The sequence below is a fragment of the Podarcis muralis genome, chromosome 7 (assembly GCF_964188315.1).
Source record: "Podarcis muralis chromosome 7, rPodMur119.hap1.1, whole genome shotgun sequence".
Lineage (NCBI taxonomy): Eukaryota > Metazoa > Chordata > Lepidosauria > Squamata > Lacertidae > Podarcis > Podarcis muralis.
In genome coordinates this window covers 11,280,112-11,296,434 of record NC_135661.1, presented here as the reverse complement: position 1 = coordinate 11,296,434, position 16,323 = coordinate 11,280,112, and the positions used below count along the sequence as shown (strand labels likewise).

The window sequence follows — 16,323 nt, the reverse complement described above, 5'->3', positions numbered from 1 at the left end:
GGTTCTGAGTCCCAGGCCATCACACTGAGGACTGGAATTCTCCCTCATGCTACGTGAACCAGATTATAATACGTGCTCACCTGTGGCGAACAGCTGAGGGCATTCTTACCTTCATTATTTTCCTGGTCCCGAAGGATACCGTTACCAGTGTGGCCCAGAATTTGGAAATTCGGATCCAAATCAAGTCCAAACTCAGTTGCTGGAGATGGAAATTAATTCATTCAGAACTGAGGGAGCTAAAAGGCAGAGATAGGTGGTCCCTGAAACTGGGGGTAGCACACAGCCGTTGTGACTAGAGCAGTTATGAATAGCCTTATCCTCCACCAATTCATCTCATTCCCCTCTAAAGCCACCTAGGTTGGTGGGGGCCATGACATTTGGGGGGGGGGGTGTGACAGAGCTTAACTAGGAGTTATGTAAAGAAGTCCTTCCTTTTGTCTGTTCTGAATCTTCCAGCGTTCAGTTTCATTGGGTGGCCCTCAGTATTATGAAGAGAGAGACATACCCCCTCCAACATTTCTCCAATGAAAATAGGGACACTTCATTCCATAATGATAATTTCACTATTTATACCCCACACATCTTATTGGGTTGCCCCAGCCACTCTGGGCAGCTTCCAACATATATAAAAACATAATTAAACATATTTTTTTTAACAAAATCCCTATACAGGATTGCCTTCAGACGTGTTGGATAACTCCATACCCTCCAACGTTTCTCCAATGAAAATAGGGACATCCTAAGGAAAAGCGGAATGTTCCAGGGTCAAATCAGAAACCAGGATGGCTTCTCTAAATCAGGGACATCCCTGAAAACAGGGACACTAGGAGGGTCTGGAAAGAGAGAAATGCTTGTACAGTCATACCTCGGGTTACAGACACTTCAGGTTGCGTGTTTTCAGTTACAGATGCGCCAAAACCCAGAAGTACCAGAACGGGTTACTTCTGGGTTTCGTGCTCTCACATGCGCAGTAGTGTAAAATCGCACTTTGCGCATGCGCAGAAGTGCTGAATTGCGACCTGCACATGTGCATAAGCGGCACTGTGGGTTGCGGACGCTGTGGGTTGCTCCAGATGCCGTGACCTTTCCTTGTAGGGGAGTTGCTCCAGCCCACCAATCACTCTGGTTGCCCTGCTCTGCACCTTTAGAAAGGAACATATTGGGGTTGAGCTGCATGTTCTCTTGCATCCCTTCCAGCCCTGTGATGATATTATAGCCATAAGATCAGACTCCGCAGGAGAGGAGCATTGCTAAATAAATGGCCAGACCAGTTGCTTTGTTAAGTAAATCAGTTAGGTCTCCTAAGTATCTGCTTTGTTGTGTAAACTTGGGCAAAAGTGTTAGGAGCGTCCTACTCTCGTGTAGGACTCTGGCAGAGACACATGCCCGACTGGCATGTTCTCTCCCTCCTGGTCGATCATTCGGGAGCTTCAAAAGCTTTCTCCAACGCAAACATCACAGTGACTGATACCTTGGAGACATCAGCACACTTAGGGATCCGCAGAGTATTCGCAGTTTGCGTAACAGAACCAACAGCACAGCATTTTGGCTAATCTACTTTATTTACTTATAATACACTTGGAGCATTCTGACTTAGCTCCTGCCTCTTTCTCATCAGACAGAAGAGAGAAAGAACAAAGGACAATAGTCCCACTTCATGGAACACAGTAATACCAAAACATCCTGTCTCTGTCACGTCCCACACTGTGGAATGAAAACATACCCCGTCATGTGATAGACAACAATCCCAGGACTGCAGACACAGGGAATAAATCTCCAACACAAAGTGGTGCCATAGAAACTTCCTTTGCTGAAAATTACAGTATGTTCTGGGAGCCCTGAAACCTCTCGTTGCTCAGAGACTGAGGGCCCACTGGGTGGCCATCTCACAGCTTAGCCTACCTCACAGGGCTGTTTTGAGGATAAAACATGGAGGAGGGAGGGAGGGTCAGGAACTCTTCCTACACTTGAGTAGGATGCTGGTAGAGACACATGCCCGACTGGCATGTTCTCTCCCTCCTGGTCATTCGTTTGGGAGCTTCTTCAACCTGAACATCACAGCGACTGATGCCAACTGACACCAGCACACTTAGGGATCCGCAGAGTGTTTACAGTTTGCGAAACAGAGCTCAGCAACTCAGCATTTTGGCTAATCTACTTTATTTACATATAAACACACACGGAGCACTGCAACATGGCTCCCTCTCTCTCTAGCATCAGACAGCAAAGAGAAAAAGGACAAAGGACAATAGTACCAATTCAGGGAACACAGTAACACAAACATCCTGTCTCCGTCACTTCCCACTCTGTGGAGTCAAAACATATACCGTCATATGAAGGACAACAATCCCATGACTGCAATCATGGAGCTGGAATTCTAACAGGGAGTAGGCCACCTAAAGCTCCTTGGAGGAAAAGTAGGATATAAATTCAATTAACAACTCTGTGAGCCTCCTTGGGATTTGGTGCAAACAGGTGAGCCCTAGCGATGCACCATGTGAAAACTGTGCTGTGGCTGCTCACTTATAAACAAATAAAAATAATGTCCATGCTTTGTGAAATTAATCTAGTCTGATTCCACCTTTGCTTGTAACAACGTTTAACCCAGTAGTTCCCAAACTTTTGGGGGGCCACTCCCCCCTTGGTCTCATAAACTGATCCCCAGTGCCCCCTACTCTATAAAACACATTATTCAGAATAGCAATTTCCATAGCCCACTAAGGAAGAAAATAACACAATAAAATTCAGCAAAGGATATTGCATGAAAAATATTTTTGTGCACTCTTACTAATGAAAGGGTGAAATAAATTTATGCTTAAAATATTTATATACAACATGCACAAAAACCTTCACCTATCACAGATGTACAATAACTCATTCATATAAGAAAATCAATAGCTATTGCCAATAATTGACTATCTTGTGTCTTGTGACAACTCAGCACAGTATCTACAAACAAAATAATGATGATGATGATGATGATGATGATGATAATAATAATAATAATAATAATAATAATAATAATAATAATAATAATAATTTATACCCCGTCCATCTAGCTGAGTTTCCCCAGCTACTCTGGGCACCTCCTAATTGAGTGTTAAAAACAATACAGTATTAAATATTAAAAACTTCCCTAAACAGGGCTGCCTTCAGATGTCTTTTAAAAATAGGATAGCTGCTTATTTCCTTGACATCCACAGGGCGGGCACCACTACCGAGAAGGCCCTCTGTCTGGTTCCCTGTAACCTCACTTCTCACAGTGAGGGAACCGCCAGAAGGCCCTAGGCGCTGGATCTCAGTGTCTGGGCTGAACGATGGGGGTGGAGACGCTGTTAAAGGTTGCAAAACTTTAAATACCAGCAGGGTATCCGCATGCTCCCTGGGCCAAGGCTGAAAGGATGGGGTGGGGTGGATGGCAATATAGCTCCTTGCTAAGGGCACAAGAGAGCCAAGGGACGCCTCTGCATATGAAGCAAGGAAGATGTTTTGCTCCAGGCTGTAGCTTGGTCTATTGAAAATAAGTTGGAAGGGCCCACTTTCAACTCCTCTATGCCAACCCCTTGCCTAGATCACCCCACCATCTCCCAGGGGGTGGTACCGCCTGCTTTGGGAACCACTGATTTAACTTAAAGCAAAGATTCCATTTTTCTAGCAGACAGCCCTCTGCTCCTTAAATGTTGTTGGCACTGATAACTGGAGGGAGTTCATTTCAAAGCTGGAAAGAAACCTGCCCTTTCTGAGCTATGAGCTTCCAGCGACAGAAAAGCAAACTCCATGCAGCAGAGCCTCCAGCCCCGCTGAGCAGAGGGGGAAAACCCCCACATGCTTTTCTACAAACACATTCAGAAATTGCTCCTGGGAATTTTGACTCTCGAGGGTTCAGAGTTTCCCAGTGGAATTCTCATTAAGGATAAGAATGCAGGTCTCGAAATAGCAGCAAAGCAGAGGGAGGCAGGCAACATTGGAAATTTGCGGAAAGATTTTGGGCAGTCGTCTTGCTTTTGTCAATGTCATGGAAGACACTCTTTTCAGCTTATCTGACACCCAAACGAATACCAAACTTGCAACGAAATAAGGAGTTGACAAGGGAGAGAATTCAAAAAATGTCCAGCGAGAACTTTCCCCCTTCTGGAGGCAAGAGCCTCTTTGTTAAAGAGCCTTCCATTGACTTGAGGATCTCACAATAATCTCAAAGGGAAATGAAGCTCTGCTGGAGCCTTACATGAGTTCAGTGGTGGGCGATTAAGCAGTTCATCCCATAGCGCATGAAACACAGAGTTACACCTATAGTGAAATCAGAGGATTCGATGCATTCATGGAGGATAAAGCTATTGATGGCTACTAGCCATGATGGCTAAGGGGACGCGGGTGGCGCTGTGGGTTAAACCACAGAGCCTAGGACTTGGCAATCAGAAGGTCAGCGGTTTGAATCCCCACGATGGGGTGAGCTCCCGTTGCTCAGTCCCTGCTCCTGCCAACCTAGCAGTTCAAAAGCACGTCAAAGGGCAAGTAGATAAATAGGTACCACACCGGTGGGAAGGTAAACGGCGTTTCTGTGCACTGCTCTGGTTCACCAGAAGCGGCTTAGTCATGCTGGCCACATGACCCGGAAGCTCCACGCCGGCTCCCTTGGCCAATAAAGCGAGATGAGCACTGCAACCCCAGAGTCGGCCACAACTGGACCTAATGGTCAGGGGTCCCTTTACCTTTAGCCATGATGGCTATGTTCTGCCTCCACGGCTGGAGGTGGCAATATTTTTGAATACCACTTCCTGGAGACCACGGGAGGGGGAAATACTTGCAGGCTTCCTATTGGGGCATCTGGTTGGCCACTGTGAGAAGAGGATGGTGGACTAGATGGGCCGTTGGCCTGATCCAGCAGGCCCTCCTTATGGTAGGATATTGATGTGGATTGTTGTTGTTTAGTCGTGTCCGACTCTTCGTGACCCCATGGACCAGAGCATGCCAGGCACCCCTGTCTTCCACTGCCTCCCCCAGTTTGGTCAAACTCATGTTTGTAGCTTCGAGATCACTGTCCCACCATCTCATCCTCTGTCGTCCCCTTCTCCTTGTGCCCTCCATCTTTCCCAACACCAGGGTCTTTTCCAGGGAGTCTTCTCTTCTCATGAGGTGGCCAAAGTCTTGGAGCCTCAGCTTCAGGATCTGTCCTTCCAGTGAGCACTCAGGGCTGATTTCCTTCAGAATGGATAGGTTTGATCTTCTTGCAGTCCATGGGACTCTCAAGAGTCTCCTCCAGCACCAGAATTCAAAAGCATCAATTCTTCGGCGATCAGACTTCTTTATGGTCCAGCTCTCACTTCTCACATCTCACTAAGATGTGGATTAGTTTTTTGCAAATTCTCCTCCACTGCTATCTTTGTCTCTACATGGTTCTCTCAAGCACTCCGTGTGTAAACGGTAAGGTAGTTTGGGCCAAGAGGCGGTGACTGGCCCTAGGTCACCCCACAAGCTTCATGGGCACTTGTGGACTCAAACCGTGGTCTCACAGGTCTGTGGCCAGTACCAGAACCACTACACCACACAGAACTCCATCTCTTTAGCATACTTTCCTGTTGTGCTGGGCCTGGGGGTAACCCGAGCAACGCGGTCCAGGTCCGGTCCCGAATCCAAGGGTTCTGTGAGGAGTCAGTCCAATAGGGCCAAGTCAGGAAACCAGGCAAGGTCAGGCACAGAGTCTCAGGCAGGTTCTAGCAAACAGCAATGTTGCTCCCGCAACCTGGGGCAGGGGTCCGACAGCCTTTTATCTTTGTCGGGGTAACAGCCGGTCCTGATCCCCCAGTGACTCACCTCCCTGTGTCGCCCGAAAGAGAGCATTCCTCCTGCGAGTACTCAGGTCTCTCCTTCTCTCAGACCTTAGTCTCTGCATCTTGGGAGACGTCAGTGGGTTACTAGACCCAGGGGCTGCCTCATCCTCCCCTGACCAAACCAGTAGTGGAGCAGCTGTAAGTGATGGCCTAGCTAAAGGCAACGAGGTAATCCCCACATCTGGAGCCAGGGCAGGCTCAGGCCTCTGACTGGGCCTAGCTGGTATCTGTTGCAGGGGAACCTGTGCAGACTGGGGCTCTTCAGAATCAGGCCCCCAGACTTGGTTCCGATGCTGCCTGAGGCAAAGGGTCCGGTGCGAACTGAGACTCCTCTGGCTCCGAGTCCGAGCCCGAGTCCCAGGCCGTCACACCTGTGAGGGAGCCCGTCGTCCACAGTGACAACCACATCCCCACCCCAAAGAAGATCAAGAATTTGGGAATGGCCTGTCTGTGGAAAGGAGATGAGAGAGCAGCCCTGAGGTGCAATGGAGAGGAAGCCGCTCCTGAGAAAGACAGAAAGGGAAATGTAATTATTCCAACACTTGCTCATCACACTTTCGAGATCACACTTCTTTATCTCCCCTCTCATGCCCAACAGTTACCTCACCCATTAGCCAGCTCCTGTGGAAGAGGAATGGGGAGAACTTCCTGTATCTCGTGCATGTATTTTGGGATGCTCCATGCCATTTCTAGTTCAAGGAGCTAAGCAATGATGGGTCATCTTCCAGCATCTGACACGGCCCAAGTAAGGGAGTTATCATGTCCGCCAGAGAAATACATGAATATGGACTCTTGCATCCTGCCAGTAGATGCAGAAAGGTCAGAATACCCCACATTTTGGAAGAAGAAGCACACTTTGTTTTTCAAATTAAAGGCATGAGATTTATTTATTTATTTATCAAGGTGGCTTACAACAAAAATACATAAAACCAGACCGTAAAAACCATATTAAATGATTGAAATCAAACATCAACTAACCATTGTGGAAAGATATCTTCTTAATTGCCTGCATGGGCCTGGTGGGATACAAAAAAATAAAAATAAATAAAAAACCAGCAGGCATTTAAAAGTTAAAACAGAAGGCGCCTGCTGAATCTCTAGTGGCAGAGCATTCCACAGGACCAGGCCGATGACATTGAAGGCTCGGTTTCTTGTTGTTGTCAAATGAGCCAACCTGGGAGATGACCAACGACATTCCTGCAAATGATCTCAGTAACTGAGCTGAGACAGAAGGGTTCAGGTGATCCCTGAGATAGCTTGGGCCTCAGTTGTGCAGAGCTCCGTAAATTAATACAGTGCACTTACTCTTCACTTCCCCAAAATGTTTATTATTTCTAGCCATCTCAAGAGCTTTGAGGGTTACTTTGCTGGGTGTGCCTCCTGACTGGAAGGTGAGCTCAGTGAAGGGACTCATGCAGTGACACAACAGGCTTCCTCCAAGGGAGGAATACTTTCATCTTTTCACCAACAGTGATTGAATTTTCCAATCACATGCAATATGGAGTAGAATATGGTGCAATATGGTGCAGAATTGTTAGACAATTAATATGATGTTGCCATTAAGTTCGGCACTCTGGTTTAAGAAGGACATTGACAAGCTGGAAGGTGTGCATAGGAGGGTGGCCAAGATGATCAAGGGTCTGGAAACCAAGCCATATGAAGAATGGTTGAGGGATCTGGGGATATGTAGCTTGGAGAAGAGGAGACTGAGAGGAAATATGATAGCCATCCTACAGGCTTTTTGATCCTACAGGCTTTTTGTCCTTGCACATTGAAACAGGCTTCCAAACCATCATTTGCCCTAAGCTTTTACTTCCAACTCCTGAGCGTTTTTCAGTCTCCCCTTGGAGCAAACGTTTACTTGCCGCTTTTCAGAGGTCTACTGACTGGATTGGCAGAAACTTGGTTATAGCATGGACCATGGATACTCCTATGCCATGCTCATGTTTAGCTGAAATCGCAACAAAGCAAAGAGACTTGGTTTCAAAATGGTCAGCTGGGTCCTAAGACGCTAGCAGTGGCAAGGGGCGGAGGGGGGAGTCAGGTCCCATGGAGAAAAAAAGCAAAGGGGAATTGCACTATTTCATAGCATCCCAATGTGGAATGTTTACAAAATGCTCATTAAGAGGAAGGAGGATTTGTGAGATAGCAACTGAAATCTGGTGAACAAGCTTACACTAGAAGAGATAAGAGAGTGAAGGGCTTCTATAGGAGGCACCGCCAGCTCTATCCAATTACTGGGACCTGGATGGGGGGGGGGGGCCTGTGGAAATGAGAGCCAGAGCGAGAAAGAGAGAGAGTTGGATCACAAGCTCCAACTTCCAAACTTGTCAACCGTCAGTGACACAAGACGTTGATACCCATTTGCAGGGGGATAAAATAGGCGGCACCAGAGCAACGCTTTTGTCGAGTCCTGTGGCCAGCTAGAACGAGGCCATGGAACCCGCAGGCTTTCAGCTGTGGGCAGCCGTCTCCATTCTGGTGCACCTTGCAAACGGTAGTCCCATCATGAGCCTAGACATGCCTCTCCTGGAGGAAGACAGGCCGTTCTTTGACGAACAGGATGCCTTGCTTCAGACTTTGCAGAACGAGTTGCTGAAGGCGCTCAACATCTCCGACATCCCCCTGCAAGAGACGGCAGCCAAGGTGGACCCTCCGGAATACATGCTGGAGCTCTTTAACAGGTTTGCCACTGATAAGACCTCCATGCCATCGGCCAACATCATCAGAAGCTTCAAAAATGAAGGTAAGGTCTCTTAAACAAGCCTGTTAGGTGTTGCAGTTAAGATGCAGAGGGGAAGTTTGATGGGTGATTTATTAGCAAAGCAAATGTCAAGCTGATTGACCTGCTGCTTGGTGGACCACACACCTTATCTGCCCAGCTGTTTGACAAATGACTGCAAGTCATTTGAACCACTTGCTGAATTTTCAAGTGCAAATCAGGGGTGCTTTTTGAAAAGGTGACTACTAATTTTGAGATCTAAATGGAGAATCTCCTCCCCCGGCCCAAGTCTTACTTAAAATGCTCCTTTGAAGATTTGCCTACTTTGGTAGCTCAGTGGTTTTTCATTGTCAGCTCATCTTTTTCACATGCAGAAGGACCCAGGTTTAAACCCCGGGAACTCTTGCGTAGGGCTGGGAATATTCCCTGCCTGAAACTTTGGACTGTTGACAATATCAAGCAAGATGGACCAACAGCTTCCTATATTCCTAGAAGTAAGCAGAACAGAAGTAATCTGCGTAGCATTTCCTCTGCATGAGCTGTCGTGCAAACACACTACTGCGATCCCACTCAGCTCCCACTGATTTCAATGGATATTGTGTCAGAGAACTTTCAGGGAGATTGTATATGTTGTTTGTATATTGCTTTTGATAACAAAATCTTTCATCAATTATGATGCTCGTTTTCTATATAAATATATATAACACAATGTATTAGTGGCACATGAGCTACACGCCATTGGTATTTACATGGGTAACTTGGTCATCAGATGTGCCACATAGTGCACTCCAGATGTTGTTGGACAACTGGATCCCTGAACATTGACTGTGCTGATTGAAGCTTATGGAAGTGGCAGCCACCAACATCTGGAGGGCTGGATGAATAGGACTATCCATTCAAAGGGATACTCTGCTTCCTCCTAGATACTCAGCTTCCCACCCCAAAAATCGATGCAGGTTTTTCCAAAACTCTAAAGAATCAGTGAGATCAGAAGCAAATCCTATTGGATTTGATAGAGCTTACTCCCAAATAAATGGGCAGGGGTGCAGCCTTCAGCCAACTAAAAATATGTGGGGCTTTTGCAAGTTTTCAGATTTTGTATGAAAGCAAAAGATGTTCAATGTCCACATAGCTCTCAGTGCTTCTCAATAACAATCATACTTTTTTGAGAGTGGCATGCTTTTCCTTTCTGTTTTCATAATCAGCATCTTATAAACTGAGATTTGGGAAATGTAGACACAATGGCACTTACTGAGATCCTTCAGTTTCCTTTGAATTGTGTTCTGGAATATTGTTTCCATGAATGCAGCTTAGACACTGGCAATCCTGTTGTCAGCTATGGGGAAGGACTCAGGATGAACCGAAATTCTACATTTAGAAATTCTGAAGTCAATGCAACCCAAACCCAGCAGTCTGCATTAATTGATATTTTTTTGAAGGGTGAATGCAGAGAGGGACATTATTTCCTTTTAAAACAGCTTGGTGTGAAACATTCCCTATATAAATCGGTCTCCTAGCCTGCCTGCAAAGTGCAACCTTTTCCTATACAAATCTCTAAGACTGAATGAATCAGCGTGATCACAAAAGCCATACCAAGAAATGCATTCTTAAAACGAGATGGGTGTATCCCACTTTCATGATGTGCTTCTGACTTGGAGAAGCAGCATTTATGTCAATAACGCTTACTAAGATCGTTTGAACATTCCAATTCGAAAGTCACTTAAGCCAAAGGGCTAATTTAGTCACGGATCACGGTTGACTTGCTTTACGCTCTCACGCTCCATCTTAACTAACTTGCAAATTATGGCACTGCTAACTGTTCAGAGGCAGGAGCCCAACAGAACTTTAAAAGTCTGCACCAGCTTTCACAGAGAAGAGTCTACTTCAGCAGCTGTGTCTAATGAGGCCATCATGAATCTGTGAGTCTTGAAAAGCTTTGTTGTTGTTGTTGTTTAGTCGTTTAGTCGTGTCTGACTCTTCATGACCCCATGGAGCAGAGCACGCCAGGCACTTCTGTCTTCCACTGCCTCCTGCAGTTTGGCCAAACTCATGCTGGTAGCTTCACGAACACTATCCAGCCATCTTGTCCTCTGTCGTCCTCTTCTCCTTGTGCCCTCAATCTTTCCCAACATCAGGGTCTTTTCCAGGGAGTCTTCTCTTCTCATGAGGTGGCCAAAGTATTGGAGCCTCAGCTTCAGGATCTGTCCTTCCAGTGAGCACTCAGGGCTGATTTCCTTAAGAATGGATCGGTTTGATCTTCTTGCAGTCCATGGGACTCTCAAGAGTCTCCTCCAGCACCAGAATTCAAAAGCATCAATTCTTCGGCGATCAGCCTTCTTTATGGTCCAGCTTTCACTTCCATACATCACTACTGGGAAAACCAGAGCTTTTACTATACAGACTTTGAAAAGCTACAGGACTCTTTCTCATTTTCACTGCAGTAGACTAACACTACCACCCTCCCCGAACATTGATTAAAAGAGATTACTAATGCACTCATGCACATATGAAAGCCCAGACCGTCTTCATGTAAACTCCGGTAGATTTTAAACACACATTTCTCAACTTTAGAGCTGTCAAGATGACCTTCACCAGCAAGCAAACCCTCGCGGTGACTATAGCCAATGCCGAGGAAGGCTCTGTCCTGTGGGCCTCATCAGGCCTGCCACATTTATCTTGCTTTCCTGAATTTCAAAATTTCACCAAGTGCGTATTTCCTACCTCTTTCTTGTAAGAACCTCCTGTAGAAGCTCTCCAAACAATTCTGGCTACCTTTGACAATATGTGAGACAGAAATGTATAAAGATTTGCCCTTCCTCTAGTTTTGCGTTGGCCTTACTCACTCCTCCTTTGACCACCAAGTCAATCAGATTAAGCTCAGCATTAAATTTCCATGGGGGTCTTTTAGAAAAGATCCCCCGAACTCTCCCAAAACTACAATATTCAGGATTCTTGGGTCATAGTCAATCTGGTTGCGTAGAAGTCCCCTCTAGCCCTGAGGTTCCCAAAATGGATGGTTCCACCTCCTGGAGGTGGGGCAGGCAGTGGGAGGGGTACTAAGAGGCAGACGATCAGACTTTGAAAAGCTAGAATCACCAGATCAAGTTCATCCATTTTGTTGAATTAATTAAACTAAATCATTTTAATTGGATTTTGAATAAATGTGCAATTAACTGTTTGAATTTTATTCTATTGTGTGTTTTTTTAAAAGATATTTATTGAAATTTTCAAAAAAGAGAGAAAAAACAAAAAATAAAATTAAATTAAAAACACATAAAGTTTACATTCCTTATTTTCAATAACATCTTTCCCTGACTTCCCCACACCTCCCCTTCTTGTATTCCAGTTCCAATTGTTAGCTCAGCAAGTTCTTGTCCCCAAATTTTACCTTATTATATTTAATTCATTTTAATTAACCAATTTTAACTTATATACCTCAATTTATACGTCAATGCTTATTCTTAAAACCCTTTTCTAAAATCGACCCAAGTTCCCTTCCACGAATTTCCCAATTTTTATATTGGTAACAAAACAGAATAAAAAGAAACAAAGTATAATTGTATACCCTTTGGATTCCCAAAACCTCACCCCCCCTTTCCCAGTTTCGATCCCCAGCAAATGTCCATCAGTCTATCAACTATCAGCCTGAAGACTTCACGTCCGAGGCTCTTAATTCTCTCTCAATTCCTCTCTGCCGGTTTTTTTGATAGTCCTTTGTATTGAACACCAAGTCTCGGAGAAGCTTATTCTATTGTTATCTTCAGTAGGCCATGCACATTGCTATTCTGAATCATGCTTTTTATAGGGTGAGGCAGGGGGGCACTGGGGAGGAGTTTATGGAACCAAGGGGACAAGGCCCTGAAAAGGTTTGGGACCCATTGCTAGGCATAGACGCCCTTTCGTTGGTGATCATGGCCGTATAGGGAAGAAGGGTAACCTTTGATTGCTTTTAATTTTCAGAGCAGATTCCGCAGCCCATCCACTTCAATGGAATACGGAGGTACCCTCTTCTCTTCAACGTCTCCATTCCACACCATGAGAAAATAACAATGGCTGAATTGAGGCTCTACACTCTGGTGCAGGAGGACAGGATGTTCTACAATGGTCTCAGCAGGAAAGTCACCATCCTGGAAGTGCTTGAGGATGACCGTGGAAGAGGGAAGGAGGAAGAGGAGAGGAGAATGAAAGTTCTGGCATCCCGGCACATTTACAGCACCGACAATGAATGGAAAACGTTTGAGGTCACGGAGGCCATCAGGAGGTGGCATCACTCAGACTCCACCACTCATCAGCTGGAGGTGCAGATTGAGAGCCGAGGGGGAGAGGAGGCTGTCGGAGGAGGGAAAGCAGATATAGACATTGATTCGGAGACCAAACATGAGCCTTTACTCATTGTGTTTTCAGACGACCGAAGCCATGCCCAGAAAGAGGAGAAGCACGAACTGAATGAGATAATAGAGCACGAGCAAGATTTGCAGGACCTGGACATGAATGATTTCCATACCAGCCCCAGAAAGGAGAAACTTCTGCAGATCAGATCCAACATAATCTATGACTCCACATCCCGGATAAGGAGGAACGCCAAGGGGAGCAGCTGCAAAAAGACTTCGCTCTATGTGGATTTCAAGGAGATTGGCTGGGATTCCTGGATCATTGCACCTCCAGGCTATGACGCCTCTCAGTGCAGGGGAGCCTGTTCCTTCCCTTTGGACGATCACCTCACGACCACCCATGCCAAGGCCCGGACTTTGATTCACTTGAATGATCCCCAGAAGGCTTCTCCAGCTTGTTGTGTACCTACCAAGCTGGATCCCATCTCCTTACTCTTCTTAGATAACGGAGTTGTCACCTACAAGCTCAACTACGAAGGCATGGCTGTCTCAGAGTGCGGGTGCAGATAGTAGAAGGATGCTCCCCACCCACAGGGCTTTGGGTCCTCCTCAGATTATTTAATTGTTTCATCTGTATATTTGTACAGTTTTGATTTGTACAGACTTAATAAGCTTATTTAATGAGGCATGTACAGATAATTAGAGACAAAGGAAATGGGCAACAGATTAGAGGGGGTGTATTTTTCGCTTTCACAGTTGGCTTGGGGAAAGCAGGATTGTGCATCTTCGCTTTACTCAAGAGTCAGTTTACACAATCAGCAGAATCCAGTGTTAATTCTCTCCCCTTATCCCAGATTATACCACTTCAAACTGCCCATGGTTCAATTCTCCCCCACAAAATAAAATGCCTCGCAGTCGTTTCTGCTGACTGTGTGAACTAACCCCCCAAAATCTGGCCACCAAAAACCAGTTCAATGCCCCCTTTTGTGTCCAAACCAGGATTTGCATACTGTACACATGAAGGATGTTATTTTTAAATATATTTCTGAGAACGAACTCAATCAATCGGATGGTTATATGATGCATTCAGAAGAAATTAAAATTGCTGGACACAGTATCGGTAATGTTGATGTGCACGGATCTAGCCCCCACCCCCATGTCACTAGAAATTGCCTCAGATACAAATTGTGCAGCACGCTCGGTCCCTGCTCCTGCCAACCTAGCAGTTCAAAAGCACGTCAAAGTGCAAGTAGATAAATAGTTACCACTCTGGCGGGAAGGTAAACGGTGTTTCCGTGCGCTGATCTGGTTCACCAGAAGCGGCCTAGTCATGCTGGCCACAGGACCCGGAAGCTGTACACCGGCTCCCTCGGCCAATAAAGCGAGATGAGCGCCGCAACCCCAGAGTCTGCCACAACTGGACCTAACGGTCAGGGGTCCCTTTACCTTCACCTTTACTAAGGCTTTGGGCCTACTCCACCAGAGGGAAGGTTGTTCCAGAGCCATGACTCTTGGGTTGGGGGTTTGTGCATGTCTAGTAGCTACAGACAATGAGGTAATTCTGATATGATTGACATGTAGAGATGACGCACTGACCAAAGTCCCCTTTTCTGCACAACTTTGTTTAACCTAGTTTTTAATCATTTAAAAGCAGAACAGAACTTCAAGTAAGCATACATAAGAGAGTCCAGTTACAGACTCAGATTATAGAACACCCGGTTACCACCCTACACAACTTTTGAAAGGTGCAATACTTCACTACCCTCTCCTTAGAAAGATCATTGTGCATAACCAGTTTGGTGGGGGCTTGTCCTAAGACAGACACACCTGATTCCAATTGCATAAATGCCGGCAATTCAAAATTTGCTTGTTGCACCTGCCAAGAACTGTATTCTCCTCTTGCATTAATGACCTGCTCCGTGACTGTCAACAGAAATAGACCAAGAAAATACTGGTGACTTAGAATGTGTCCCCGTCCCCCCCGCAAGACCCAATGCTCTTTGCATGCTTGTTGAGATTCTACGGAGAGGGGAAATTATATTGTGCTTCGTGTCAGAACGGAATATCTCTGCAGACAAAGAGAGGGTCTTTGCCTTTATGAAGCTGTCAATTCACAAGACGGTGCTTTGCCCCACTCTCGAGTGAGTCACATGTCATGTTTCCGCCACTCGCCCTCCAACAAATCATTGCGATAAGAAGGTGTTGGAGCTGAGAAACAATAGGCCTGGTGCTTTATTTATACTAAGCTGGGAATTTGTCAGATTCTTTGGAAAGTGTAATTGACGCTGTGCGCGCTGCCCTCGGCTGCAACCTACTGTACTGTCCCCAGCCTTTGTTTTACACTTTTAAGGCAAAGCTGTATTCCCTGGATGAGATAACAGGCCTTGCCTTTGAGAAAAGGGACTCTTGACTCTTCATGGGAATCAACACCAAAGACAACGTCAAGGACTAACCAAACCAGCTTAACCTACATCCATGCAGCCATTATTTATTGATATATTTATTGACTGTTGTAATATAATGTAGAATACAAAATCTTCTATTTTTGTGCTGTACGTAAGACACACGTGGGCAATCCTGTGCATTGAATCATACATGGATTTTGACGCTAATAATGGCAAAAAAAAGTGTTATGGATTTTCTCGGTTGTTCTCTTTTGTAAATATATAATTTGTCTCTTTTTTAATTTCTCGGTGTAATACAAAATATAGTGGCATATAGTATGCAGTTGCTTTTTCCCCCTTTCCCCTTTCTTTTTTGCTAGCCCAAAGTCCTTGAACACAAGGGACAGATATGAGATCCATGGAGAACACCTGGTACATTTCACGAACTCTGAGAACCTGCTGTTATAAGAATTTTAAGGTCTTATATATATAAAATAGATGTTCACAAATGTACCAAGCGAACGCATCCATAAATATATGAACCACATGTCTGAAACCCACAGAAAAGTCCTGGAACCATTTTCTCTCTCCCTAAATGACCTCAAATATTTCTCTGCAAGGTCGAAGGAAAGGGGAAATCTCTCCATTGTCTCTGTGCTCACAAATCCTGCATTAAGGGCCCATTTAAGATGTGAATAGGGTGAGCCTGTGACCTGTGACCTGGATTCAGGAATTGATGAGTTATCATAAGAAAAGAGTGGCCAAAACCCACGTAATGCAGTCAGGTAACCTGGCAGACAGGAGATAAACAACACACTGAGGATTCTGTTTTAGACTGCCCCCTGTGATGTATGCATGATGTATTGGGGGAAGTGGTCCTGGGCTACACCCCTTCTGGGATGTATGTATGATGTTTCTGGGGGTGGTCTGGAGTTTGAGGCAATTTAAAAAGTCTATATAAGGGTGGGCACACCTTTGTTCTGGGTCCCACCCCACCCCTTGTGGGGGGGGGAGCACCCTGTTGCAACAGCTTTAATAAAGAAAGGCAATCAGATAAG

The 16,323-nt window shown here is 45.5% G+C and overlaps 2 protein-coding genes across 2 annotated transcripts in view; one reads left to right on the top strand and one right to left on the bottom strand.

The window, feature by feature from the left end:
- The window catches only part of LOC144328373 (gastrokine-1-like), a 55,162-nt gene that overhangs the window by 28,437 nt on the left and 10,402 nt on the right, over window positions 1-16,323 (bottom strand). The gene's annotated exons all lie outside the window — the stretch shown is intronic.
- Window positions 8,127-15,604, top strand: BMP10 (bone morphogenetic protein 10). The gene is made up of 2 exons (XM_028742159.2): window positions 8,127-8,574; window positions 12,511-15,604. The coding sequence occupies exons 1-2, from the start codon at window positions 8,265-8,267 to the stop codon at window positions 13,449-13,451; spliced, it is 1,251 nt and encodes a 416-aa protein (XP_028597992.1). The 5' UTR covers window positions 8,127-8,264; the 3' UTR covers window positions 13,452-15,604.